We start from the raw sequence: 26,084 nt of genomic DNA, 5'->3' as shown, positions 1-26,084 counted from the left end.
TTCCAAAAGATTTGAGTTTTAAGTTAATGTATCTTGATGCCATAAAATGAATTTATTAGATTTCCTTCTTTCAAAGGTGAGCGTTTAGAATGCAGAGATTTTTTGGCTTTATTCAAGGTTGTGATGATTTTCATTCATTAATGTTTGGTTAATTACTGTTTCGTGACTTTAAGCATGACCCTTGATATTAGTATAATACATTAATAATAACTAATTCATTTTATGGTTTCAAGGAACATAAATAAACTTTTATTAGTATATCTTTCTTTCTCTCTCTATATATATGTACACACTCAGAAGCTGTTCATATTCATATTTAATTTATACACAGTTTTTCACAAAGAGAATTGAATTATGGCAACAAAACATAAGGGTCGTGCAATAGGAATCGATCTTGGAACTACATACTCCTGTGTTGCTGCATGGGAAGAGCAAAATGGTCGTGCAGAGATTATTGTGAATGATCAAGGCAACAGAACCACACCTTCTTTTGTTGCCTTCACTGATACTCAAAGGTTGATTGGTGATGCTGCTAAAAATCAAGCTGCTGCCAACCCCTCCAACACAATCTTTGGTAACATCTTTAGTTTCATCTCACTCACCTTCATGTTAATTTCATGGATTAATTGCATAATGCTTTGTACCATACGATGATTGTAGATATATAGTACAAATCTTTGTACTGCTTTTTCTCTCTTTGATTGCACCAACAACTAATCCTACGGCCAAACTTAAGTTAGTTAAGTTGAAGTTAGTTGCCTTTGTTGTGAAGCGTTTATTGTTAGTTACTACATTCATCTAACAATATTATGGTAGTTTGGTTCCTTACTTCAACTACATTGAACAAAGAAAACATGAAAAATATCACAGCTTTCTGTCTTTCAACCTATAATGAAGTTATTTTACTCTTTTGTAGATGCTAAAAGGTTGATTGGCAGAAAATTCAAAGACCCCACAATTGAGAATGATCTTAAGTTGTGGCCTTTTAAGGTTGTATCTGGTGCTGATGACAAACCAATGATTATGGTTACCTACAAAAGAAAAGAAAAGTGTCTTGCTGCTGAAGAAATCTCATCTATGATCCTCACAAAGATGAAGGAGATTGCAGAGGCCTATTTGGAGTCTTCTGTGAACAATGCAGTGATTACAGTCCCTGCCTATTTCAATGACTCGCAGCGAAAAGCCACCAAAGATGCCGGCATCATTGCCGGCCTTAATGTCATCAGAATCATCAATGAACCAACAGCAGCAGCTCTTGCATATGGCCTTCAAAAGAGAGCTAACTGTTCCGAAAAGCGAAATATTTTCGTATTTGATCTTGGAGGTGGTACCTTTGATGTGTCTCTAGTCACAATTGAAGGTGATAACTTTGAAGTTAAGGCCACTGCCGGAGACACTCATCTTGGAGGGGAGGATTTTGATAACAGAATGGTGAGTCACTCGGTACAAGAGTTCCAAAGAAAGAACAAAGTTGACATTACAGGGAATCCCAAATCATTGAGGAGGTTGAGAAACCAATGCGAGAAAGCAAAAAGGACACTTTCACATACTAATGAGACTATAATTGAGATAGATGCTTTATTTCAAGGCATTGATTTTCGTTTATCAATGACTCGTGTGAAGTTTGAGGAACTCAACAAAGACTTGTTTGAGAAGTGCATGGAGATTGCTCAGAAGTGTCTTGATGATGCCAAGATGGCCAAGAGTGATGTACATGATGTTGTCCTTGTTGGTGGATCTTCAAGAATTCCAAAAGTGCAGAGTTTATTGCAGGGTTTCTTTGAGGGAAAGGATCTTTGCAATAGTATCAACCCGGATGAAGCAGTTGCTTATGGTGCTGCAGTTCAAGCTGCATTGTTGAGTGAAGAATATAGCATTGTCCCAAACTTGGTTCTGGTGGATGTCACTCCTCTGTCTCTTGGCATAGCCACAAAAGGAGATTTAATGAGTGTAGTGATCCCCAAGAATACTGTAATTCCTGTAAAGATGGGTGCTGTTTTTGCCACAATTGAAGATAATCAATCCACTGCTTCATTCCCTGTGTATGAAGGAGAAAGGACAAAAGCCAAGGAAAATAATTTGCTTGGTAAGTTTAAGCTTTCGGGGCTTCCACTTGCTCCTCGAGGTTATCCTATGAATGTTAGCTTTGAACTTGATTTTGATGGTATCTTAAAGGTTAGTGCTGAGGATGAAACAACTGGTTCCAAGAATGGAATCACCATTACTAATGAGAAGGGAAGACTCTCAAGTGCTGAAATTAAGAGAATGATTGAGGAAGCTGCATTGTTCAGGGAAGAGGATAAGAAGTTCAAGAAGATGGTGGAAGCAAAGAATGCTTTGGATGAATATATTTACAGGATGGAGAAAGCTATGAAGGATTCTGATGTAAGCTCGAAGGTTTCGCCTTCTGAAAAGCAGAGAATCATGGCTTCATTAAGAGAGGGAAAAAGATTGCTCCGGAGTGAGGAGCAGCACACTGAAGCTTCTGTGTTTGAGGACTTCATTAAGAAGTTACAGAAGATTTGTCAAGTGATAGTGATCAACAAGGTCCGTGAATACAGTGATGAAGATAGTGATTCTGATGATTGTTACTAAGAAAGTTCAGATTGATCATGTAACTTTTGTTCTGATTCTGTTTTGTGTTGCCTCTTTGATAGTAAAAGGGAAGGTTCTGTTTTGTACTTTAGTTAATAGTTTAAGAATCTAAGACATGATATTGTTTAATGAATATGAAATGAAGAGTGCTATCCTATTGTGCAATTCACCAAAACCGTTATTGATCTTATTTTTGTAGCTCAAATATTCCAATTTATAATGATTAAATTCCAATTTAAATAAGGATTACCAAGATAATACAGAGACACAGTACTTTGCTCAGATGTGGAGTTTGCATTCCAACACTTGGAGCATATTTGGTGCCCTTAATTAGTTAGAAAAGATTCTTTTAGTATGTTTGATATAATTTTAATAGTAAAAATAAAAATATTAAAAAATAAAAAATATTCATGCACACGTTATATACATACTACATAGTAAAGTAACTCATCTTTTTAGACATCAAAATTTACATGCACTCATTATATACATACTACATAGTAAAAAATTTAGAATAAAAAGAAATTAAATAAGAGCATCTTTAATGATAGTTTTAATTTTAATTTTATTTTATGTGATTATAAAATGATACTAAATATTTGTGAAATTATATATGATAAATAGTAATTTAAAATTATAAATGAGATTTGTACTTTAACGATCTGATCTCAAATTTAATTAAAATTTTATAATGTTTTTTATTATTTATCAACATTGTTATATGAGTTATTAAATTTTATTGGTTCTCCATTAAAATAATGTTGTTTCTCTAAAATGAGATCATTTTTATTTTATCTATCATTTTCAATGCGAATTTCAATTATAAATCGATTTATTTTTTGAAAATATTAAAAGTAGAGTTAAATTTTAAAGTAGTCCCTAATATTATACTCGAGTCTTAAAGTGGTCCATAAAATTAATAGTTACATAAATTTATCTTTAAAATTGTACTTCAAAATTCATAATAGTCTCTAATAGTTAAATTTTGTCCATCGCTCGCTATAAAAAGTTGAGTTGGACTGATTTCTGCACGTTGATACTCTAATGACTAGTTGATGTAGCAAAAGAAACTTTAAAGAATAAATTTGAGTAACTACTAACTTCAATGTAGCTCAACTTTTTGATGACAAATGATGGATAAAAAATATTTTAAGGCCTACTATAAATTTCAAAGTGCAATATCAAACACAAATTTAGATAACTACTAACTTCGGATACTAGTCTAAAGCTTAACTCTCAAGAGTAAGATTCAGCAATCCCTTTTGTCTTCCATACAGATGTTAATGCCTTAATAGGAACGAATAATTAAGCTTGACCCTCGATATTAGTATAATACATTAATAAATTCATTTTATGGTTCCCAGGAACATAAATGAACTTTTATTAGTAAATCTTTATCTTTCTCTCTCTTTATATATATATATACATACACACTCAGAAGCTATGTATATTCATCTTTCTTTAATACACTGCTTCTCAGTTTTCACAAACAAACTTGAAGAATGGCAACAAAACATAAGGGTCGTGCAATAGGAATCGATCTTGGAACTACGTACTCCTGTGTTGCTGCATGGGAAGAACAGAATGGTCGTGCAGAGATTATTGTGAATGATCAAGGCAACAGAACAACACCTTCTTTTGTTGCCTTCACTGATACTCAAAGGTTGATTGGTGATGCTGCTAAAAATCAAGCTGCTGCCAACCCCTCCAGCACAATCTTTGGTAACATCTTTAGTTTCATCTCACTCACCTTCATGTTGATTTCATGGGCTAATGGCATAATGTTTTGAACCATAAGATGATTTGTAGATATATAGCACAAATCTTCTTATACCATTTTGGCTCTTTGAGACCAACAATTAATCCTACTGCCAAACTTAAGTTAGTTAAGTTGAACTTAGTTGTCTTTGTTTTGAAGCGTATATTGCTAGTTACTAAATTCATCTAACTATATTACAGTAGTTTGGTTCATTAAACGAAAGAAAACATGAAAAATATCATAGCTTTCTGTCTTTCAACCTATAATGAAGACATTTTACTATTTTGTAGATGCTAAAAGGTTGATTGGCAGAAAATACAAAGATCCCACAATTGAGAATGATCTTAAGTTATGGCCATTCAAGGTTGTATCTGGTGTTGATGACAAACCAATGATTATGGTGAACTACAAAGGCCAGGAAAAGTGTCTTGCTGCTGAAGAAATCTCATCTATGATCCTCACAAAGATGAAGGAGATTGCAGAGGCCTATTTGGAGTCTTCTGTGAACAATGCAGTGATTACAGTCCCTGCCTATTTCAATGACTCGCAGCGAAAAGCCACCAAAGATGCCGGTGTCATTGCCGGCCTTAATGTCATTAGAATCATCAACGAACCAACAGCTGCAGCTCTTGCATATGGACTTCAAAAGAGAGATAAATGTTCCGGAAAGCGCAATGTTTTCATATTTGATCTTGGTGGTGGCACCTTTGATGTGTCTCTGGTCACAATTGAAAATGAAGTCTTTGAAGTTAAGGCCACTGCTGGAGACACCCATCTCGGAGGGGAAGATTTTGATAACAGAATGGTGAGTCACTTGGTACAAGAGTTCAAAAGAAAGAACAGAGTTGACATTACTAGGGATCCCAGGGCACTGAGGAGGTTGAGAAATGAATGTGAGAAGGCGAAAAGGACACTCTCACATGCTAATGAGACTACTATTGAGATAGATGCTTTGTTTAAAGGCATTGATTTTCGTTTTTCTATAACTCGTGCAAGGTTTGAAGAACTCAACAGGGACTTGTTTGTGAAGTGCATGGAGATTGCTCAGAAGTGTCTTGATGATGCTAAGATGCAGAAAAGAGAGATAGATGATGTGGTCCTTGTTGGTGGATCTTCTAGAATCCCAAAAGTGCAGAGTTTATTACACAACTTCTTTGAAGGAAAGGATCTTTGCAAGAGTATCAACCCGGATGAAGCTGTTGCTTATGGTGCTGCAATTCAAGCTGCTTTGCTTAGTGAAAGTTATAGCATTGTGCCAAACATGGTGCTAGTTGATGTCACTCCTTTGTCTCTTGGTATAGCCATTCGTGGAGATTTGATGAGTGTAGTGATTCCGAGGAATACTGCCATTCCTGTTAAGATGGGTTCTGTATTTGTCACAATTGAAGATTATCAATCTGCTGCTGCATTCCCAGTTTATGAAGGTGAAAGGTCAAAAGCTAGTGAAAATAACTTGCTGGGTTTGTTTTCGCTTTCGGGGCTTCCTCTTGTTCCTCGAGGCCATCCTATCAATGTTAGCTTTGAACTTGATTTTGATGGTATCTTAAAGGTTTGTGCTGTGGATGAAACAACTGGTAACAAGAATGGAATCACCATTACTAATGAGAAAGGAAGACTCTCAAGTGCTGAAATTAAGAGAATGATTGAGGAAGCTGCTGTGTTCAAGGAAGAGGATAAGAAGTTCAAGAAAATGATCAAAGCAAAGAATGCTTTGGATTATTATGTTTACAGGATGGAGAAAGCTTTGAAGGATTTTGATGTAAGCTCTATGATTTCACCTTCCGAAAAGCAGAGAATTAATGCTGCATTGAGAGAGGGAAAAAGTTTGATTCAGAGTGAGCATCAAACTGAAGCTTCTGTGTTTGAGAACTATCTTAAAAAATTACAGAACATTTACCATCCAATAGTGATCAACGAGGTCCATGGATACAGTGATGAAGAAACTTATGATTAGGATTATTATTATTAGAACAGTTTAGGGAAATTGCGCATTGCATGCACCAATTTCAGCTTGCTCTTTTCATTTTGCTATGTTTCTGTTTTGTGTTGCCTCCTTAATAGTAAATACTAAAAAGGATTAAGGAGGCTCTAGTGTTTTAGTTAATAGTTTAAGGATTAAGACATGATATTGACTAATGAATATGAAATGAAAATAGTGCTATTCTATTTGTGTATTTCATCAAAATCTCCTTATTTTGCAGCTAATAGATTCCAATTCATCTTGATTAAATTTCAATATAAAAACCAGGCTGCAGCTAACCCAACCAACAACACTAACTTCATCTAGTTCTCTTGTTAATCTTAATTAATTTGATGTGATGTTTCCTTATATATAGTTCTACGTTCCTAGTAATCTTAGTAGAAAATAATTAGTTGAAGTTGCTTGCTTTTTTGTTAAAAGGTGGTAGTTAGTTACTACACTCACCTAACTATATCAGCTTATAACTTTCAGAGCTAAAATATCTATATAAAGATATTGATGCTTTATTTAAAGGTATTGATTTTCGTTTATCTATATAAAGACTTGTTTGAGAAGTGCATGGAGATTGCTCAGAAGTAATTTGATGATGTACATGATGTTGCCCTTGACAGTGATTCAGATAATTGTTACTAAGAAAGTTTAGGAAAATTCCCTTTTGGCATGCATCAACTTCAGCTTGCTTTCTATTTTTGTTATGCTTCTGTTTTGTTAATAATTTAAGGATCAAGAAAGACATGATAGTAATCAATGAATGTGAGTAGTGCTACATTTGACCAAAATCTCTCATTCTTATTTTTGTATCTCAAAGATTTCAATATAAATAAAGATTACCAATATAATATATACATAGTACTGTGCTAAGGTATTCAGGTATAAAAAAAAAGTAGAAAATGTCAACAAAACATAATTGGAACCGATCCTAGAACTGTGCACTGGTGTGTTGTTTATCAGCTTTTAACTTTTTTCCTTTGTGATGGAGAATTCAAATAACTATGGAACGAAGAACTATTTCAACTTATTCTATAGTATTGTTTATTAATTAAATAAATTTTAATTATCTATTTATTATATTTTATATTGACGGTTGTGATTTAAATTTATAATTGTAAAATTTAATATTTATAATTTAAGATTTAACATTTTTTTTTATAGATACCGGGACATAGAACCCAAAATGAAAGAAAACGAAATTGTCCTACAGAAAGCAGTTTTAATGAAGTATGCATGAAAATTTAAAAAAATACATAAGAAAAAAAAATGACATTTCAATTGAGACTCATATTCTTATTATGTCAATCTATCTAAACAAGTATTCATTTTTCAAAATTCATGAAAGATGTTTTAATTGCTTAGCCTAGTGCAACATTTTTTAATAACCAAAACTAATGCTCTTGTAAAGCGCAACTCGATGATTTCTTGAAGGTAGAGATTTACTGCTACTTTAGAATCCACTTCGATGTAAATATTCATGTATCCAAAGTTTAAAGTTAAATCCAATCATAATAGAATACTCCAAAGTTCTGCTAAAGTCATTGTATACCTGTCTAGATTTGCACTATAACAAGCTAAAAATTTATCTTCATGGTCTCTTAACGTACCTCCGTAAGTCGCCTGAGTGTCCTTTGTAACAAATCATGGATATTACCTTTATCTACTGTATTGTCCCTCTCAAAAAATGCTTGTTGCAACGATAACAAAGAGAGCATAGAGTGCAGTAAAATACTAGGGCCAAAGAACGCCATGATAATGGGATTGAGATGATAAGTTCTTTAATAATTAGGAAAGAGGGGTTGACTAAAGAACGTACTGGAACTCAATGAAGTGTCAATGTTCTTCCATATATTTGTTGCGACTCTGCAGTTACGAAGGACGTGGAGCAAAGACTCTGAAAAAGAATCACAAATCGGGTAAGTATCCTCTTGGATCATGTGCCTGCAAACTCGAACCTCATTTGTCAAAAAGGCTTCATTAGTAACTAGTCAAAGAAAGGTGGGCATCTTTTGGAGGGCTTCAACTTTCCAAATTTTCAAAAATAAATAAGCCTTAGAGTCCTCAGGAACGTTCAAGTAGATAGAAAACGTTGACTTATTGCTAAATTTACCGCTAGAATTAAGAAGTCACACTACTTGATCATCCCCAAGTTTGTTTCTGGAGCTTTCAAGGACGAAAAAACAGGGACTTAGTCCTCTCCTAAAACCTCCTCAATTTTACCTAAATCCCAATTGTCATTTTTCGCACTAACCATATTCAGTATATCATCTGATATTTTTGGTTGAACAAAATCTTTAAGTTTATTCACGCTCGAGATCCAATGATCTTTTCAAAATTGAGTGCTATCACCGTCACTGAACCGCCATATTAAATTCCTTTTAAACTTGGGCCATACTTAAACGATACTCTTCTATGCATTTGAGCAAGATTTGAACTTCTTTACAATGAGCATGGTATTCTCCCCACATATATATTTTTTCTTCTGATTTAATCCAAAGAACATTCCTGTTTCGTACCAAGTTCCATGCTATTCTGGCTCAACTCGCCAAATTTTTTTGGTAAACACTTTTCCCAATTAATCAAATGGACCTTACTACCAGCTCTGCTGTTGTCCCACACAAAATTTTTGTAGACTTGATCAACTTTATTACATATACTCAGTGATAATCTCATTGTTTGCATGAGATAAAAAGAGATAGTTGCTAATGCTACCAAAGTAACCATACAAAAGAGAAGTTTTGTGTTTTTTTAAGTGCTAAGCTGAGATGTCATTCTATTAACAATGAACTGAAAATCTTCTTTTTTTTTTTTAATGTTCATGCAGTAAAAAAATTCTCAAATATTTATCTAAATTAAACGTCAGCTTCATTTCTAAAGCTCTACTCAATTCTAATTTCTAACTTTCTCTACTCAATATTCTAACTCCTTCACCAATGCAAACATTTTAGGATTTAAAAGTCAGAAGTACTCCATTTTTGATATATTTTGTCGGAATAAATTGTTATTTGTACTATATATATATATATATAAAAGGAAACGAGATTTTTTTTGTTAAGATTTAATTAGTATATATCCTAAGAGTATTAATACAATCTTTTAATTATTTATTTTGATAAATAAACAATAAATACATTAAAAATTAAATTTTATATATATATTTTTTTATATAAAAACAGTATACCGTATACGTGAGCTAAACCGTTCTATTTATTTCTTTTGCGGTTACCTTTTTCTCTAGTCCCGGTCTCATGGAGAAACTTGCTTAGGAAGGCGAAGCAGCAAACCAGGCCTCGTTTTCTTCTTCGTTGTTTTTGGTTCTGAACTTCGATATTTGTTGATTTCTTGCTTCCACTCATCTAGCCTTTTGAGTTCTAAGGTATGTGTAACTTTCCACAACAATGGTATACTCTATACTTTTGTCTTCTGATCATCACAAATGAAAGTTAGCAAATGATGCTTGTTCTTGACACGTTATAATCTCGCTGTCACTTAAATTTCCACTTGCTTCAGTTTGTGATCAGACATGCAGATTAAGTAGAAAGGAGCATGATGAGTTTCCTTCTCATGTACTACTATCCAATAATCCAAAATCGTTCATTTTCAAAGCAAGTTTGAAACTTTGCTGCTGTTATCCACAAATACTTGGTGTGCCATGCTCAAGCACTCAAGATTTTTTCAACTGAAATGCAACAAAAAAAAAATTGCTAAAAAAAGATGAAGAGTGTTTTATGCTGTCACTCTCAAGTCTTAAGCTGTTAGGGCTAGGTTAAAATGTTAGATGCTTTAAGCTTTTAGATGTCACTCTCAATTTGTTAAGAGTTTTAGCATTTTTCATAAATGAACATTCAAATTTAACATTAATTTACATATTATCTAATCAATTTCTAAATAACTTAGTGCAGGTCAATGCTTAATTGTTTTGTTAATGGGTAATCTTAAGAGTAATTGTAAAGCTTTAAAGTTATAAACTTTTACATCAATGTATAAGTTTGGTTAGTACACAATGCAAGTATAATCATAGTCATAAAATACATACTACAGAGTAAAGAGTTTACTTAGCATAAGAAGAAACAGGAAATAATGTAGTAAGATTCATCATGTAGTTCCTTTTATCTTCCATACAGATTATGGGAACCAACAATTAAGCTTGACCATTGATATTATTAATTCATTTTATGGTTTCAAGGAACATAAATAAACCCTTTTGTTAGTATATCGTTCTTCCTCTCTCTATATACATACACACACTCAGAAGCTATTCATATTCATATTTCATTTATACACTGCTTTTGATAAAGGGAATTGAAGAATGGCAAAAAAACATAAGGGTCGTGCAATAGGAATCGATCTAGGAACTACATACTCGTGTGTTGCAGCATGGGAAGAGCAAAATGGTCGTGCAGAGATTATTGTGAATGATCAAGGCAACAGAACAACACCTTCTTTCGTTGCCTTCACTGATTCTCACAGGTTCATTGGTGATGCTGCTAAAAATCAAGCTGCTGCAAACCCGTCTAACACCATCTTTGGTAACATGTTTGATTTGATTTCTTCTTAATAATGTTAATCTGATTCAAAGTGTTTTTTAGTTAGTTAGTTACTACATTCATCTAACTATAGTACATTAGTTTGATTTGTTATAGAAAATATGAAAATATCACAAGACATTTTGCTATTTTCTAGATGCTAAAAGGTTGATTGGCAGAAAATACAAAGATCCCACAATTCAGAATGATCTTCACTTATGGCCATTCAAGGTTGTATCTGGTGTTGATGACAAACCAATGATCATGGTGAACTACAAAGGCAAGGAAAAGTGCCTTGCTGCTGAAGAAATCTCATCTATGATTCTCACAAAGATGAAGGAGATTGCAGAGGCCTATATGGAGTCTTCTGTGTACAATGCAGTGATTACAGTCCCTGCCTATTTCAATGACTCACAGCGAAAAGCCACCAAAGATGCCGGCATCATTGCCGGCCTTAATGTCATCAGAATCATCAACGAACCAACAGCTGCGGCTCTTGCATATGGCCTTCAAAAGAGAGCCCACTGTTCCGGAAAGCGCAATGTTTTCATATTTGATCTTGGTGGTGGTACCTTTGATGTGTCTCTAGTCACAATTAAAGGTGATAACATTGAAGTTAAGGCCACTGCTGGAGACACTCATCTCGGAGGGGAAGATTTCGACAACAGAATGGTGAGTCACTTGGTACAACAGTTCAAAAGAAAGAACAGAGTTGACATTACTGGGAATCCCAGAGCACTGAGGAGGTTGAGAAACGAATGCGAGAAAGCAAAAAGGACACTTTCACATACTAATGAGACTACAATTGAGATAGATGCTTTGTTTCAAGGCATTGAGTTTCATTTTTCAGTAACTCGTGCAAGGTTTGAGGAACTCAACTGGGACTTGTTTGAGAAGTGCATGGAGATCGCTCAGAAGTGTCTTTATGATGCTAAGATGGAAAAAAGAGAGATACATGATGTGGTCCTTGTTGGTGGATCTTCTAGAATCCCAAAAGTGCAGAGTTTATTACAGAACTTCTTTGAAGGGAAGGATCTTTGCAAGAGTATCAACCCGGATGAAGCCGTCGCTTTTGGCGCCACTGTCCAAGCTGCATTGTTGAGTAAAGACTACAGCATTGTCCCAACCTTGGTTCTGGTGGATGTAACTCCTCTGTCTCTTGGTATAAAACTAGAAGGAGATTTGATGAGTGTTGTGATTCCTAGGAATACCATCATTCCTGCAAAAAAAAAAGTGCTATATATGGTACAGCTGAAGATTATCAATCCGCTGTTCCAATAAATGTGTATGAAGGTGAAAGGACAAAAGCCAGTGACAATAATTTGCTGGGCATGTTTTTGCTTTCGGGCCTTCCTCGTGTTTTTAGAGGCCATCCTTTCAATGTTTACTTTGAACTGGATTTTGATGGTATCTTGAAGGTCCGTGCTGAGGATGAAACAACAGGTAGCAAGAATGGAATCACCATTACTAATGAGAAAGGAAGACTCTCAAGTGCTGAAATTAAGAGAATGATTGAGGAAGCTGCATCGTTCAGAGAAGAGGATAAGAAGTTCAAGAAGATTGTTAAAGCAAAGAATGATTTGGATGAATATATTTACTGGATGGAGAAAGCTATGAAGGATTTTGATGTAAGCTCTAAGGTTTCGGCTTCCGAAAAGCAGAGAATTATGGCTGCATTAAGAGAGGGAGAAAGATTGCTTCAGAGTGAGCATCAAACTGAGGCTTCTGTGTTTGAAAACTATCTTAATAACTTGCACAACATTTGTCAACCAATATGTCAACAAGGTCCATGGATACAGTGATGATGAAACTTGGATTATTATTACTAAGACAATTTAGGGAAATTTCAGCATGCTCTTTTTATTTTGTTTTGCTTCTGTTTTGTGTTGCCTCCTTAACACTTAACAGTAAAAAGGAGGGCTCTAGTGTTTTAGTTAATAGTTTAAGAATTAAGGCATGATATTGACTAATGAATATGAATGAAAATAGTGCTATCCTATTGTGCACCTCACCAAAACCTCCTTATTTTGCAGCTAATAGATTCCAATTTATCATGTTTAAATTCCAATATAAATAAGGATCACCAACATATATAGACATATACAGTGCTGTGCTCTTGTGTTGCATGGAAGCGTGGAACCAATCCTTCATGCGTTGCTTTCACCAAAGCTCATAGGTATTATTGGTGATTCTGATAAAAACCAGGCTGCAGCTAACCCAACTAACAACACTTACTTCATCTAATTCTCTTGTTAATCTTAATTAATTTGATTTGATTTTGTCAGTTATTTATGTTGAACAGTGGTAGTTAGTTACTGCACTCACCTAGCTATATCAACTTATTCTATAGTATTTTATATTAACGGTTCTGATTTAAAATTTATAATCTAAAATTTAAAATTCGAATTTAAAATTTAGAGTTCAACAGAAGTCCTACATTCTTGATCTATATATATATATAAAAGGAGATGGGATATTTTTATTATCTTCTTCGTTGTTTTTGGTTCTGAACTTTGATATTTGTTGGTTTCTTGCTTGACTCATCTATCTACCCTTTTGAGTTCTAAGGTATGTGTAACTGTGTCCACAACAATGTTATACTCTATACTTATTTTTTCAGTTTGTGATCAGACATGCAGATTAAGAGTTTTATGCTGTCACTCTCAAGTCTTAAGCTGTTAGGGCTAGGCTAGAATTTTAGATGCTTTAAGCTTTTAGATGTCACTCTCAATTTGCTATGATTTTTAGCATTTTTCATAAATGAGCATTCAAGTTTAACATTAATTTACATATTAAATCTATATTATTAATTTATTTTATGGTTTCAAGGAATATAAATAAACCCTTTTATTAGTATATATTTCTATTTCTCTCTATATGTACACACTCAGAAGCTATTCATAATCTTATTTCATTTATGCACTGCTTTTGACAGAGAGAATTGAAGAATGGCAAAAAAACAAAAGGGTCGTGCAATAGGAATCGATCTAGGAACTACATACTCGTGTGTTGCAGCATGGGAAAAGCAAAATGGTCGTGCAGAGATTATTGTGAATGATCAAGGCAACAGAACTACACCTTCTTTCGTTGCCTTCACTGATTCTCACAGGTTCATTGGTGATGCTGCTAAAAATCAAGCTGCTGCCAACCCCTCTAACACCATCTTTGGTAACATGTTTGATTTCTTTTCAGTGTCGTTAATAATGTTAATCTGATTCAAAGTGTTAGTTAGTTACTACATTTATCTAACTATAGAACATTGGTTTGGTTGGTTATAGAAAATATGAAAATATCACAGGAAATTTTACTATTTTGTAGATGCTAAAAGGTTGATTGGCAGAAAATACAAAGATCCCACAATTGAGAATGATCTTAAGTTATGGCCATTCAAGGTTGTATCTGGTGTTGATGACAAACCAATGATTATGGTGAACTACAAAGGCAAGGAAAAGTGTCTTGCTGCTGAAGAAATCTCATCTATGATTCTCACAAAGATGAAGGAGATTGCAGAGGCCTATATGGACTCTTCTGTGAACAATGCAGTGATTACAGTCCCTGCCTATTTCAATGACTCGCAGCGAAAAGCCACCAAAGATGCCGGCATCATTGCCGGCCTTAATGTCATCAGAATCATCAACGAACCAACAGCTGCGGCTCTTGCATATGGCCTTCAAAAGAGAGGCAACTGTTCCGGAAAGCGCAATGTTTTCATATTTGATCTTGGTGGTGGTACCTTTGATGTGTCTCTAGTCACAATTGAAGGTGATAACATTGAAGTTAAGGCCACTACCGGAGACACTCATCTCGGAGGGGAAGATTTTGATAACAGAATGGTGAGTCACTTGGTACAAGAGTTCAAAAGAAAGAACGGAGTTGACATTACTGGGACTCCCAGAGCACTGAGGAGGTTGAGAAATGAATGCGAGAAAGCGAAAAGGATACTGTCACATACTAATGAGACTACAATTGAGATAGATGCTTTGTTTCAAGGCGTTGATTTTCGGTTTTCTTTAACTCGTGCTTGCTTTGAGGAACTCAACAGGGACTTGTTTGAGAAGTTCATGGAGATTGCTCAGAAGTGTCTTGATGATGCTAAGATGAAGAAAAGCAAGATACATGATGTGGTCCTTGTTGGTGGATCTTCAAGAATCCCAAAAGTGCAGAGTTTATTACACAACTTCTTTGAAGGGAAGGAGCTTTGCAAGAGTATCAACCCGGATGAAGCCGTCGCTTTTGGCGCCGCTGTCCAAGCTGCATTGTTGAGTGAAGACTACAGCTTTGTCCCACCCTTGGTTCTGGTGGATGTAACTCCTCTGTCTCTTGGTATAAAAGTAAAAGGAGATTTGATGAGTGTTGTAATTCCTAGGAATACCATCATTCCTGCAAAAAGAAGTGCTGTGTATTTTACACCTAAAGATTATATATCCACTGTTACAATAAATGTGTATGAAGGTGAAAGGACAAAAGCCAGTGACAATAATTTGCTGGGTACGTTTCCGCTTTCGGGCCTTCCTCTTGTTTTTAAAGGCCATCCTTTCAATGTTTACTTTGAACTGGATTTTGATGGTATCTTGAAGGTTCGTGCTGAGGATAAAACAACTGGTAGCAAGAATGGAATTACGATTACTAATGAGAAAGGAAGACTCTCAAATGCTGAAATTAATAGAATGGTTAAGGAAGCTGCATTGTTCAAGGAAGAGGATAAGAAGTTCAAGATGATGGTAAAAGCAAAGAATGCTTTGGACGATTATATTTACAAAATGGAGAAAGCTATGGAGGATTCTGATGTAAGTTCTAAGGTTTCGCCTTCCAAAAAGCAGAGAATCATGGCTGCATTCAGTGAGGGAAAAGCTTTGATTCAGAATGAGCATGAAACTGAAGCTTGTGTGTTTGAGAACTATCTTAGAAGATTACAGAACATTTGTCGACCAATACTGATCAACAAGGTTAATACTTGCTTCAAAATGTTCGGGATATAAAGTGTTTAAGTATTTTTCCAGACTTATTAGTTTATATTTTTAAAATATTTAATTTAATTTGATATATTTTGATTTTGTTTATTTAGTTACCAAAGTTTGGCTTTATATTTGTGGACTTAGAGTTTTTTAATTTTATTTTAACTTAATAAAAAATTATAAATACCTCTTAAATTATTTTAGTTTGGTTTTATGTTCCTAGTAATCTTAGTGGGAAAGTAATTAGTTGAAGTTGCTTGTTTTTGGTTGAAAAGTGGTAGTTAATTACTACATTCACCTAACTATATCAGCTTATAACTTTGGAGAGCTAAAATATCTATATAAAGAAAGCTATATCAGCTTAACCTATAGTATTGTATTATCAATTTATCATAGTTTAGTTCGTTTGTTGATGAGATCAAATGAATTTTTTATATTATATCTCCTTCTTTCAAAGGTGATCGTTTAGAATGCAGATATTTTTGTTAGTAACACCACATCTAACTCAAAATCTTGAAGTGTTAAGTTAATAAGTCTCTTATCTTATAAATTTCTCACTCTTCCTTGCTTTCATGAGTGTGAAACTAATTTTATACGCTCCTCACACTTACAACATTAACAGTTAAGAGGTTAACCGGTAGGAAATATAGGGACCCCATTCTTAAGAATGATCTCATGTTGTGGCCATTTAAGGTCATATCTGGTGTTAATGACAAACCAATGATTGTTGTTAGAATGTTGTGATTACTGTGCCTGCTTATTTCAAGACAGCAGAATATATCACAGTCTATGATAACCAATGCTCTGTAGATGAACAAGTTTACGAGGGTGAGAGGATGAATGCCAGTGATAACAACTTTCTGGTATTCCTCCTGCTCCTCGAGGCCATCCTATTATGGTATGCTTTGATATAGATTCTAATGGCATCCTCTGTGTATCTGCTAAGGAAAATATCACTGGCAATGAGAACCAGATTACCATCAAGCGAATGAGAAATACAAGGCTGAAGATATGAAGTTTCTTGAAAAGGCATTAGCTATAAATGCTTTGGATGATTATTAATGAATTAAATCTAACATTGCTTTAGTTAAGGTCCTTATGAATATTTATTAATGGTGAAAGTTAAACACTACATGATAATTTAGTTAAACTTGTCAAATCATGTAAGGATAAAGACAACTGCATGCAAGTTTTCACTATTTATGAAATATACTTATTACTGTTACCGGGATGCATGGTTACAAAGGTAGAAGAAAATCAAGTTTCGATGACATTGATATCTGAGAGAGACAAAGAGAAGAGAGTAAATGCAGAGATTTTTCTTTGCTTTATTCAAGGTCATAGTAGTATCAGTGATGATTCGCATGACTGATAGCCATATAGTGTTTGGTTAACTACTGGGGAACGAACAATTAAGCTTCACCCTTGAATCTTGATACTAGTATAATACATTAATAATTCATTTATGGTTTCAAGGAACATAAATAAAATTTTATTAGTATATCTTTCTATTTATCTGTGTGTACATATATACGCATTCAGAAGCTATTCATGTTCATATTTCATTTATACACTGCTTTTCTCAAAGAGAATTGAAGTATGGCAACAAAACATAAGGGTCATGCGATAGGAATCGATCTTGGAACTACATACTCGTGTGTTGCTGCATGGGAAGAACAAAATGGTCGTGCAGAGATTATTGTGAATGATCAAGGCAACAGAACTACACCTTCTTTTGTTGCCTTCACTGATTCTCAAAGGTTGATTGGTGATGCTGCTAAAAATCAAGCCGCAGCCAACCCCTCTAACACCATCTTTGGTAACATGTTTGATTTCATCTTAGTCTCATTAATAATGTTAATTTGATTCAAACTGATTGTTAGTTAGTTAGTTAGTTACCACATTCATCTAACTATAGTACACTAGTTTGGTTCATTATTATTTCTCCTACACAAAGAAAATATGAAACTAAAACAAGATTACTCTTTTGTAGATGCTAAAAGGTTGATTGGCAGAAAATACAAAGATCCTGCAATTTACAATGATCTTAAGTTATGGCCATTCAAGGTTGTATCTGGTGTTGATGACAAACCCATGATTATGGTGAACTACAAAGGCAGGGAAAAGTGTCTTGCTGCTGAAGAAATCTCATCTATGATCCTCACAAAGATGAAGGAGATTGCAGAGGCCTATTTGGAGTCTTCTGTGGACAATGCAGTGATTACAGTCCCTGCCTATTTCAATGACTCGCAGCGAAAAGCCACCAAAGATGCCGGCATCATTGCCGGCCTTAATGTCATCAGAATCATCAACGAACCAACAGCCGCGGCTCTTGCATATGGCCTTCAAAAGAGAGCCAAATGTTCCGGAAAGCGCAATGTTTTCATAGTTGATCTTGGTGGTGGTACCTTTGATGTGTCTCTAGTCACAATTGAAGGTGATAACATTGAAGTTAAGGCCACTGCCGGAGACACTCATCTGGGAGGGGAAGATTTCCATAACAGAATGATGAGTCACTTGGTACAAGAGTTCAAAAGAAAGATCAGAATGGACATTACTCGGGATCCCAGATCAATGAGGAGGTTGAGAAACGAATGTGAGAAAGCGAAAAGGATACTTTCACATGCTAATGAGACTACTATTGAGATAGATGCTTTGTTTCAAGGCATTGACTTTCGTTTCTCTATAACTCGTGCAAGGTTTGAAGAACTCAACAGGGACTTGTTTGAGAAGTGCATGGAGATTTCTCAGAAGTGCCTTGATGATGCTAACATGGCCAAAAGTGATGTACATGATGTGGTCCTTGTTGGTGGATCTTCAAGGATTCCCAAAGTGCAGAGATTATTGCAGAAATTGTGAGGGGAAGGAGCTCTGTAAGAGTATCAACCCGGATGAAGCAGTTGCTTATGGTGCTGCAGTTCAAGCTGCTTTGTTGAGTGAAAGTTATAGCATTGTACCAAACTTGGTTCTGGTGGATGTCACTCCTCTGTCTCTTGGTATATCAACACAAGGAGATTTGATGAGTGTTGTAATTCCTCGGAATACCGTCATTCCAGCAAGTATAAGTGCTGTATATCTAACAACTAAAGATGATCAATCATCTGCTTCAATTATGGTGTATGAGGGTGAAAGGACAAAAGCCAGTGAAAATAACTTGCTTGGTAAGTTTAAGCTTTTGGGGCTTCCACTTGTTCCTCAAGATCATCCTATCAATGTTAAGTTTAAACTGGACCTTAATGGTATCTTAAAAGTTTGTGCTGAGGATGAAACAACTGGTAGGAAGAATGGAATCACCATTACTAATGAAAAAGGAAGACTCTCAAGTGCTGAAATTAAGAGAATGATTGAGGAAGCTGTGTTGTTCAAGGAAGAGGATATGAAGTTCAAGAAGATGGTGGAAGCAAAGAATACTTTGGATGAATATATTTACTGCATGGAGAAAGCTATGAAGGATTTAGATTTCAGCTCTAAGGTAATTATGGCTGCATTAAGAGAGGGAAAAAGATTGCTTCAGAGTGAGCATGAAACTGAGGCTTCTGTGTTTAAGAACTATCTTAAAAAGTTGCAGAATATTTGACAACCAATATGATCAACAAGGTCCATGGATACAACCATGAAGAAACTGATGATTTGGATTATTATTATTATTATTATTATTAGTAGTAAGAATGTTTAGGGAAATTTCCGCTTTACATGCATCATTTCAGCTTGCTCTTTTAAATTTTGTTATGCTTTCTGTTTAAGGATCAATAATATGATATTGACTAATGAATATGAATAGTACTATCCTATTGTGCATTTGACCAAAACTTTTATTATTCTCATTTTGTAGTTCATAGATTTGTATTTTATGATGATTAATCCGCTTGATGTGTCCTAGTACAGATAATAAATAATATTAATAAATAATATTAATATAAAAAAATTGTGTATTAATAAGTACGTTAAATTATACAGTTAGTTCCTACACTTTCAGTGAAATTGTAAATTGATTCCTACACTTTAAAAGTTTGTAATTGAGTCTCTAAAGAGAATTAAAATTTGTAATTTAGTCCTTGTCGTTCAAAAAGTGTTGATTTAACATAATACTATTAAAATGGAGAATATGCTGAGAATATTTTGTTAAATCAGACACTTTTTGAACGGTGGGGACTAAATTATAAATTTTAATTTTTTTAAAGACCCAATTATAAATTTTTAAAGTGTAAGGATTAATTTACAATTTCACTAAAAGTGTAGGGACTAACTATGTAATTTAACCTAATAAGTAATAACCAAAGGAGATATGTATGTGTATGTTTTGATTCCTCAAAATACTATATAACTATGTTGAAAACTCAGTTTCGGTCAACTTCAACTAAAATTAATGGTTGAGAGTCGTTAAATTAGTTGACTAATTTGACTGAATTTTTGTCTATCAATTCTCAATTATCAACTTCACGTGAAGTTAACTGCACCTGAGTTTTCACCTATAATTATACCTACAAAGATTGCCAGGAGGATCAAACTTTTGAGTTTGAGAAAGTGTGCACATAATATAAGAAATAAGATCGACCTAAATAACACGAAATATTTTTAGATGATGATTATTGCTGCATATAATTTAGTATTATCAAGTTAGTAATAATAGTAGTTTCAACTTAAATGTAAAAAAGCAGAGAAAACTTTATATTACACACTGTAAATACAAATTACTTTGATATAGTCTACACCTAACCAACTAATCGTATAATAAAGGTGTTATTTAACTTATTATCATCCTATCATACGTACATTAATTGGAGAACCTGTATATACATAATTTTTTGCCAGTCGGTACTAACTAACAAACTTTATCCAATTGTTCTCAATATATACGGTTTAACTTACCTGGTTAAATTTTTTTTTTTTTTATCAAATAACTCATTATGCAATTTATCCGTTCTATTTCATTTTTTTTTTCACTTGGTTCCTTTTATTTGTCAGCTCTTAATTATATTCTAGGCTAATAAAATGGAAAGATATATAGAGACATGTAATAATTAAAAAAGATTGACTTCATTTTTTTTATTGGCTCAATTTTTTCAATATGGAAGGCATGTGCGTGTCTTCTCCAGATACGGAGTCATGGAATACAGATTTTTTATTAATGTCAGATCCTAAAACTCGGAGAGAGTGCAAGTTCATTGAATTTCAAATTTGACTCCACAAATAGGAGGGTCCGATTTGGAGTTGGTGAAATTTTGAATTTTTAAAAGGTGGTAATCGAAACCTCCGTGTTGCTAGTAGTGTGTAAATTTTTTATGAAATTGTTATGAAATCGCAGGGTCCGATTTCCATTCCACCCTGACATCACACTAATACGAAGCCCCCCTCCTTCCCATAACCGAGTACAACACCAGCTTGACTTCCATATACAAATTAAAAAGCCTCTTTTATTTCTATTAACATAAGTTTTGTTCCATTCCTCTTATTTCAATATTTTATTTTAAAAAGGTTTACACACAAACCACATATATAAAATGTTCATAAATTATTAATCTTGTTTAGTAGCTATGCTAGGAGGAGGTCTCTTGCAAATTGAAATAACAATTAACAAGCATAGCAGAATTTTCTTTTGCAACCTACTGGCCTGGAGTCCCCAGCAGCTTAACTCCTCCTATTCCACCAGAACCTTCTACTTCATTACCATGTGATTTTTTCTGCAAATTAATTAAATACGAAACGAACTTTTTAGTTCTTAAAAATTATTTAAGGTACTAATATTTAGCAAATAAACAACGTACATAATAACCACCACTAAAAATAATATTTTTAGTGACAATTTATTTTTCTTTAGCGACAATAAAAATAATAATTACGGCTCTTTTCATTTAATAAAAAAATAATTAGTTACTAGGTTAAACGCAATACAGAAATATATTATTTTATGCATTTCATTGTATTTTTGTAGTAAAAAAAAAGAGAAAGTCTACAGATTTTGTGATTTTTAGTTATTAATTAGTCATTAATAATGTTTTTAATTATGTGAGATTGCATCTAATGGTGTAAAATCATTCAATTTTCTTTTGATGGTTAAGTATTGGCCAGAATTTAACAAAAATGCTGGCCTTCTAGCACTCTTCAAAAAAAAAAAGAACGTATATAAATATTACGATATTAGTCTAATTGTATTTAAAAAATAAATAAATAAAAGTTTATTACCTGATTGAGATTTATTTATTATATATCATTATATCTAATTGATACTATCCCAAACTAGGTTTATATTATTTTTTTATTTTTTTACCAAAAATAAAGAGACTCGAACCCGTAACCAATAAATAAGTATGAAGAGACTATGTGTTTGTTTGGGCGTCATTATTTTGATAAAAAAAAAATCTTTTTTCAATGAAAAAGGATTTTTTTTTTTTTTAGCGTGTTTGGCAAATTTCGAGTAGTAAAAGTAAAAGCACTAGAAAAATTAGAAAAACATCTTTTTTGATAAGTTGTAATTTACATCTTTTTTTAAAATATCTTTTTTTCTTAAAAAAATATGTTTTTTATGTAATAAATAAACAAAAAAGTACTTTTATATTGTTATATCCAAACATAATTGATAGATAAAAAGATTTTTTTGCATGAGATACCCAAACATAAAATTACTTTTACTTTTCCATAAGATCTTTTAAAAAAATATATTTTCTTAAAAGCTCACCCAAACAAGCTCTATGTCATTTAAGTTATAGCTCATTTTTGACAATTAGATTTATATTATTATTATTTTGAGAGATTGTTGATTAAAATTTTAGAAGTGTAACAGTACCTGTAGTTTCTATAATCTCAGGTGGTTTATCGCAACAACATATACAGCGGGCGACGGGGATAGGTATACAGCACCGTGTGGGGCACTCGAGTTCCATAGTGCCTATTGATCCTGCATTTCTTTCCCATTTTTCACCATATATATATATATATTATACACAATTGAAGAGCCGCTTTTTAATTTGAATATGAAAGTAAAAGTGATGTTGGACTTGCATATGAGAAATATAGATACTTCACAGTCACGTGATATTAGTGGAATAGAACTCAGACCATGCGAGTTCTCTATCATTAAACAGACCGTCCGAATTGCGTTTAATATTCCATTTCATAAAAAAATTGACAAAAGAAAATTTAATTCAGCTGAATAATTTATTAACAGCAAGAGTATTGGTGGGTTTGGCTTTTCTCTAATTTTATTTGATAAAAAAAAAAACAGTTTTCATTGAAAACAGTTTTTATATATTACTCATATAAATTTTACAAGATAAATAAGAATTAGAAAAAGAAAAAAACAATTTTCAATAACCTTGACTAGAATAGAACAAAAAAAACTATTATTTTAACCCATCAATATTCGAAGGTTAATAAATTTATCTGTGAAAAAATAAATCTAATTCTTACAGTATACCTATGAAAGATAAATTTAATGGACAAAATTTTTAATCTGCGGATCCAATTTGCATATTCACATCTAATAATAAATAAATAATATATATTTTATTTATATTTTTCAATTAATAAAATTATTATTCATATATGTCGTATTAATTTATTTTGTTATTTTAAAAAAAATTAATTTATTAATATTTTAAGAGTAAATATATTTAAGAAAAGTGAAAAATATTAAAATAAAAAAATATTTTATTGACTTTTTTTAATAGAAATTAGGGATGAACGTGAATCGGATCAGATATGGCTAAAATCTCGATCCGTTCTACACTAAAATCATCGAATCCGATATCCGTGATTTTTAAGTTTAGATCCGATTCAATTTGCACATTTGTAAATCGGATCGGATATCAGATATATTCACAAAACATATAAATATTTTAAAAAACTTATTTTTACTAGAAAATATCAATAAAATCTCTTTTTTTCACTCTTTAAATATGTTTATTCTTATAATGTTATTAAACATGATTTTCTTAAATAATAAAAATAAAATAATACAATATATATATATATATATATATATATATATATACATGATAATTATTAGTTGAAACAAAATATAAAAATAATATTTACTTATTTATTTATTTTTGCAAATCCGCATATATGCGGAAGCCTATATGAAACCCGCAATCCGATACTATTAGTGTGTGAATTAGATCCGATCTCGGATCGGATCGATATTCATAATTTTTTAATTAGATTCGGATAAACACTACGGATGTACAAATCCGATCATATCCATAAACACCCCTAAAAGAAATAAGTATTTTAATATATTTTTTATTTTACAAATATATTTAATCGATATCCGATTCAAACTGTAAATGTGTGAATTGGATCGAATTCAAATTTAAAAAGTATAAATATAAAATCTGATACAATGAATTTAGTACAGATTGATCAATATTTTCAATATACCTTTATTCATTATTAAAAATATTTTTTTATTATAAATTAATATTGACATTAGTGAGATAAAGAACCCTTAATGAGAAAGCTTTAGCAATGATTCAAATTGATTACCTTTCATAGGAAAGCCTCTTGCAGCTGTCGTCTTGGATGGAATCAGAACAATCATGGCTAAGAGCCCTAAAATCACTAATGCATACTTTGAAGCCATTTTTTTATAGAGAGCTATAATTTGATGATAGAAGATGATGAGTTATCAAAAGACTATAAAAATGCTTTATATAGGAGATTGATAAGAATACAGTGGAGAAATGATAAAAATTAATTAATAATAAATTAATATAGATTTTGTTTGAAATATAATTATTTATATTACTTGTTTTATTAGTTTAAACTATTAGAATTTTAAATTTTTATTAGTAAATTATTATTATATATACATCTTAAGTTTCTAAAATATTATTGTATAAAAATATGAAAATTTTCTATTATAATAGAAAAATTAACAAAATAATATCTAAAAATTTATTTTACTGATAAAAATACTCTAAAAAAATATGAATAATAAACAAATCTATGAAATATTTAAAAACGTAAAAAAAAATTATATTTTTAATAAAGTCAACTGACAATTTAATAAAAGTTTGGATGAGGATTGACCATAACGCAAGAAAACAAAAAAAATCTTACCATATTTAAAAAGAGGATTGACTACAAAATATATCCATATATAGAAAAGAAATTTATAATTTATTAACTTACCATAATAATAATAATAATAATAATTGTCAAGATATATTTGTTAAAGATGTATTGATTAGTATCATTTTTTTAAGTATTTTTATAGTTGTAAAAACTGGATGAATGGATTGTTTAAGGTCAAAATGAAAACGGGATTGAATGGATTGTTTAAGGTAAAAAATTAGTAAGAATCGGTCAGAATCGACATAATCAAACCACTCAAAAACAAATTTTAAAATTGATAAATATGTGATTTGAACCTAAATTTTTCTTGTACTGCAATTTCCTTTTGTCATTAAATTATGTTATTTTATATTATTTTATATCTTTATTATTAATTATATAGTAAAATCGCACAATAATTTTTTTTAAATATTATTTTTATTTTATACTCATTTATATTTAAATTAATTATAAATATTATTAAACATGTATAAATAAAAAATATCAAATATTTTTATTAATTATAATATAAATATTTTTTACGATTATATGATATTTATTAATATTATTTTTTAATAAATATATATAATATATAACTATATAATAAATATAAAAATATTTTAATATAAAAATAAAATTAAAAAATTTTTATTATTAAAAGATATCAGAATTTTATATACTTATTTAATAATAACCGGATTATAATTTGTTGATTATAATTTATTGAAACTTGATTGTTTTTAAAATATTAGTGAAGATATGTATTTTAATTTTTAATTTTAAGTTTTTTATTATTTTTTATTTTTTATTTATATAAGATCGATTCTACCAATTAAACCAGTGATTCATCGTTTAAATCAATAAATTAGTAAATTAATATTCTGACCGGTTCGATCACCAATTCGATTTCTGACAACTATAAATATTTTATAGATTTCAAATTTTTTATATATACATTTATTAGCAAATTCTTAAAAGTAATTATTGCATTGTTAGAGTATTTATAAAGGATGTCTAAGTAAGAACATTTTAATAATTTTGTTTTTTTAGGTTTCTAACAAGTTAATAATATATTAGAAAAGTTAAAATTTTCTTCATGGATATCTTTAAGGTGTTCGTGGTCGGAAAATAAAAATAAATATAATTAAATAGATTAAGTCTATATCAAGCAAAGGAAAAAAGAATTGAATCAAGGGATTTTTTATTTAAATAAAATAAATTCT

General features: G+C 32.0%; 3 protein-coding genes, 1 long non-coding RNA gene and 2 pseudogenes across 4 annotated transcripts; 5 read left to right on the top strand and 1 right to left on the bottom strand.

Annotated features, from left to right (window-relative positions):
* The first annotated feature begins 354 nt into the window (after positions 1-354).
* On the top strand, positions 355-2,595 carry LOC107637459 (heat shock cognate 70 kDa protein-like). The gene is made up of 2 exons (XM_088485129.1): positions 355-574; positions 917-2,595. Exons 1-2 carry the CDS (start codon positions 355-357, stop codon positions 2,593-2,595), a joined length of 1,899 nt encoding a protein of 632 aa, XP_088341255.1.
* Positions 2,596-4,097: 1,502 nt separating this feature from the next.
* Positions 4,098-6,308, top strand: LOC110262419 (heat shock cognate 70 kDa protein-like). The gene is made up of 2 exons (XM_021122254.2): positions 4,098-4,317; positions 4,645-6,308. The coding sequence occupies exons 1-2, from the start codon at positions 4,098-4,100 to the stop codon at positions 6,306-6,308; spliced, it is 1,884 nt and encodes a 627-aa protein (XP_020977913.1).
* A 4,327-nt stretch (positions 6,309-10,635) lies between these two features.
* LOC107637458 (heat shock cognate 70 kDa protein-like) lies at positions 10,636-12,691 on the top strand (annotated as a pseudogene).
* A 1,109-nt stretch (positions 12,692-13,800) lies between these two features.
* LOC107637457 (heat shock cognate 70 kDa protein-like) lies at positions 13,801-16,822 on the top strand. The gene is made up of 4 exons (XM_088485128.1): positions 13,801-14,020; positions 14,171-15,798; positions 16,542-16,670; positions 16,754-16,822. The coding sequence occupies exons 1-4, from the start codon at positions 13,801-13,803 to the stop codon at positions 16,820-16,822; spliced, it is 2,046 nt and encodes a 681-aa protein (XP_088341254.1).
* A 584-nt stretch (positions 16,823-17,406) lies between these two features.
* Positions 17,407-19,384, top strand: LOC107638196 (heat shock cognate 70 kDa protein-like; annotated as a pseudogene).
* A 1,810-nt stretch (positions 19,385-21,194) lies between these two features.
* LOC148569603 (uncharacterized) lies at positions 21,195-24,436 on the bottom strand. The gene is made up of 3 exons (XR_015881407.1): positions 24,292-24,436; positions 22,592-22,702; positions 21,195-21,488 (listed from the first exon to the last, which is right to left on the bottom strand). It is a non-coding gene; the product is annotated as an uncharacterized LOC148569603 (long non-coding RNA).
* Between the last annotated feature and the right edge of the window lie 1,648 nt (positions 24,437-26,084).

The sequence above is a fragment of the Arachis ipaensis genome, chromosome B4, assembly GCF_059453495.1.
Source record: "Arachis ipaensis isolate K30076 ecotype BB chromosome B4, ASM5945349v1, whole genome shotgun sequence".
NCBI lineage: Eukaryota > Viridiplantae > Streptophyta > Magnoliopsida > Fabales > Fabaceae > Arachis > Arachis ipaensis.
The sequence above is the reverse complement of the archived record's forward strand: the minus strand, read 5'-3'. Positions and strand labels throughout refer to the sequence as shown.

What these genes read in the sequence shown, in the direction of transcription:
- LOC107637459 (XM_088485129.1), top strand. Translation starts at nt 355, where the DNA reads ATGGCAACAAAACATAAGGGTCGTGCAATAGGAATCGATCTTGGAACT. An exon ending in CCCCTCCAACACAATCTTTG is followed by an intron (nt 575 to 916) that starts GTAACATCTTTA and finishes ACTCTTTTGTAG; the next exon opens with ATGCTAAAAGGTTGATTGGC.
- LOC110262419 (XM_021122254.2), top strand. Translation starts at nt 4,098, where the DNA reads ATGGCAACAAAACATAAGGGTCGTGCAATAGGAATCGATCTTGGAACT. An exon ending in CCCCTCCAGCACAATCTTTG is followed by an intron (nt 4,318 to 4,644) that starts GTAACATCTTTA and finishes ACTATTTTGTAG; the next exon opens with ATGCTAAAAGGTTGATTGGC.
- LOC107637457 (XM_088485128.1), top strand. Translation starts at nt 13,801, where the DNA reads ATGGCAAAAAAACAAAAGGGTCGTGCAATAGGAATCGATCTAGGAACT. An exon ending in CCCCTCTAACACCATCTTTG is followed by an intron (nt 14,021 to 14,170) that starts GTAACATGTTTG and finishes ACTATTTTGTAG; the next exon opens with ATGCTAAAAGGTTGATTGGC. An exon ending in GACCAATACTGATCAACAAG is followed by an intron (nt 15,799 to 16,541) that starts GTTAATACTTGC and finishes GATTGTTGTTAG; the next exon opens with AATGTTGTGATTACTGTGCC.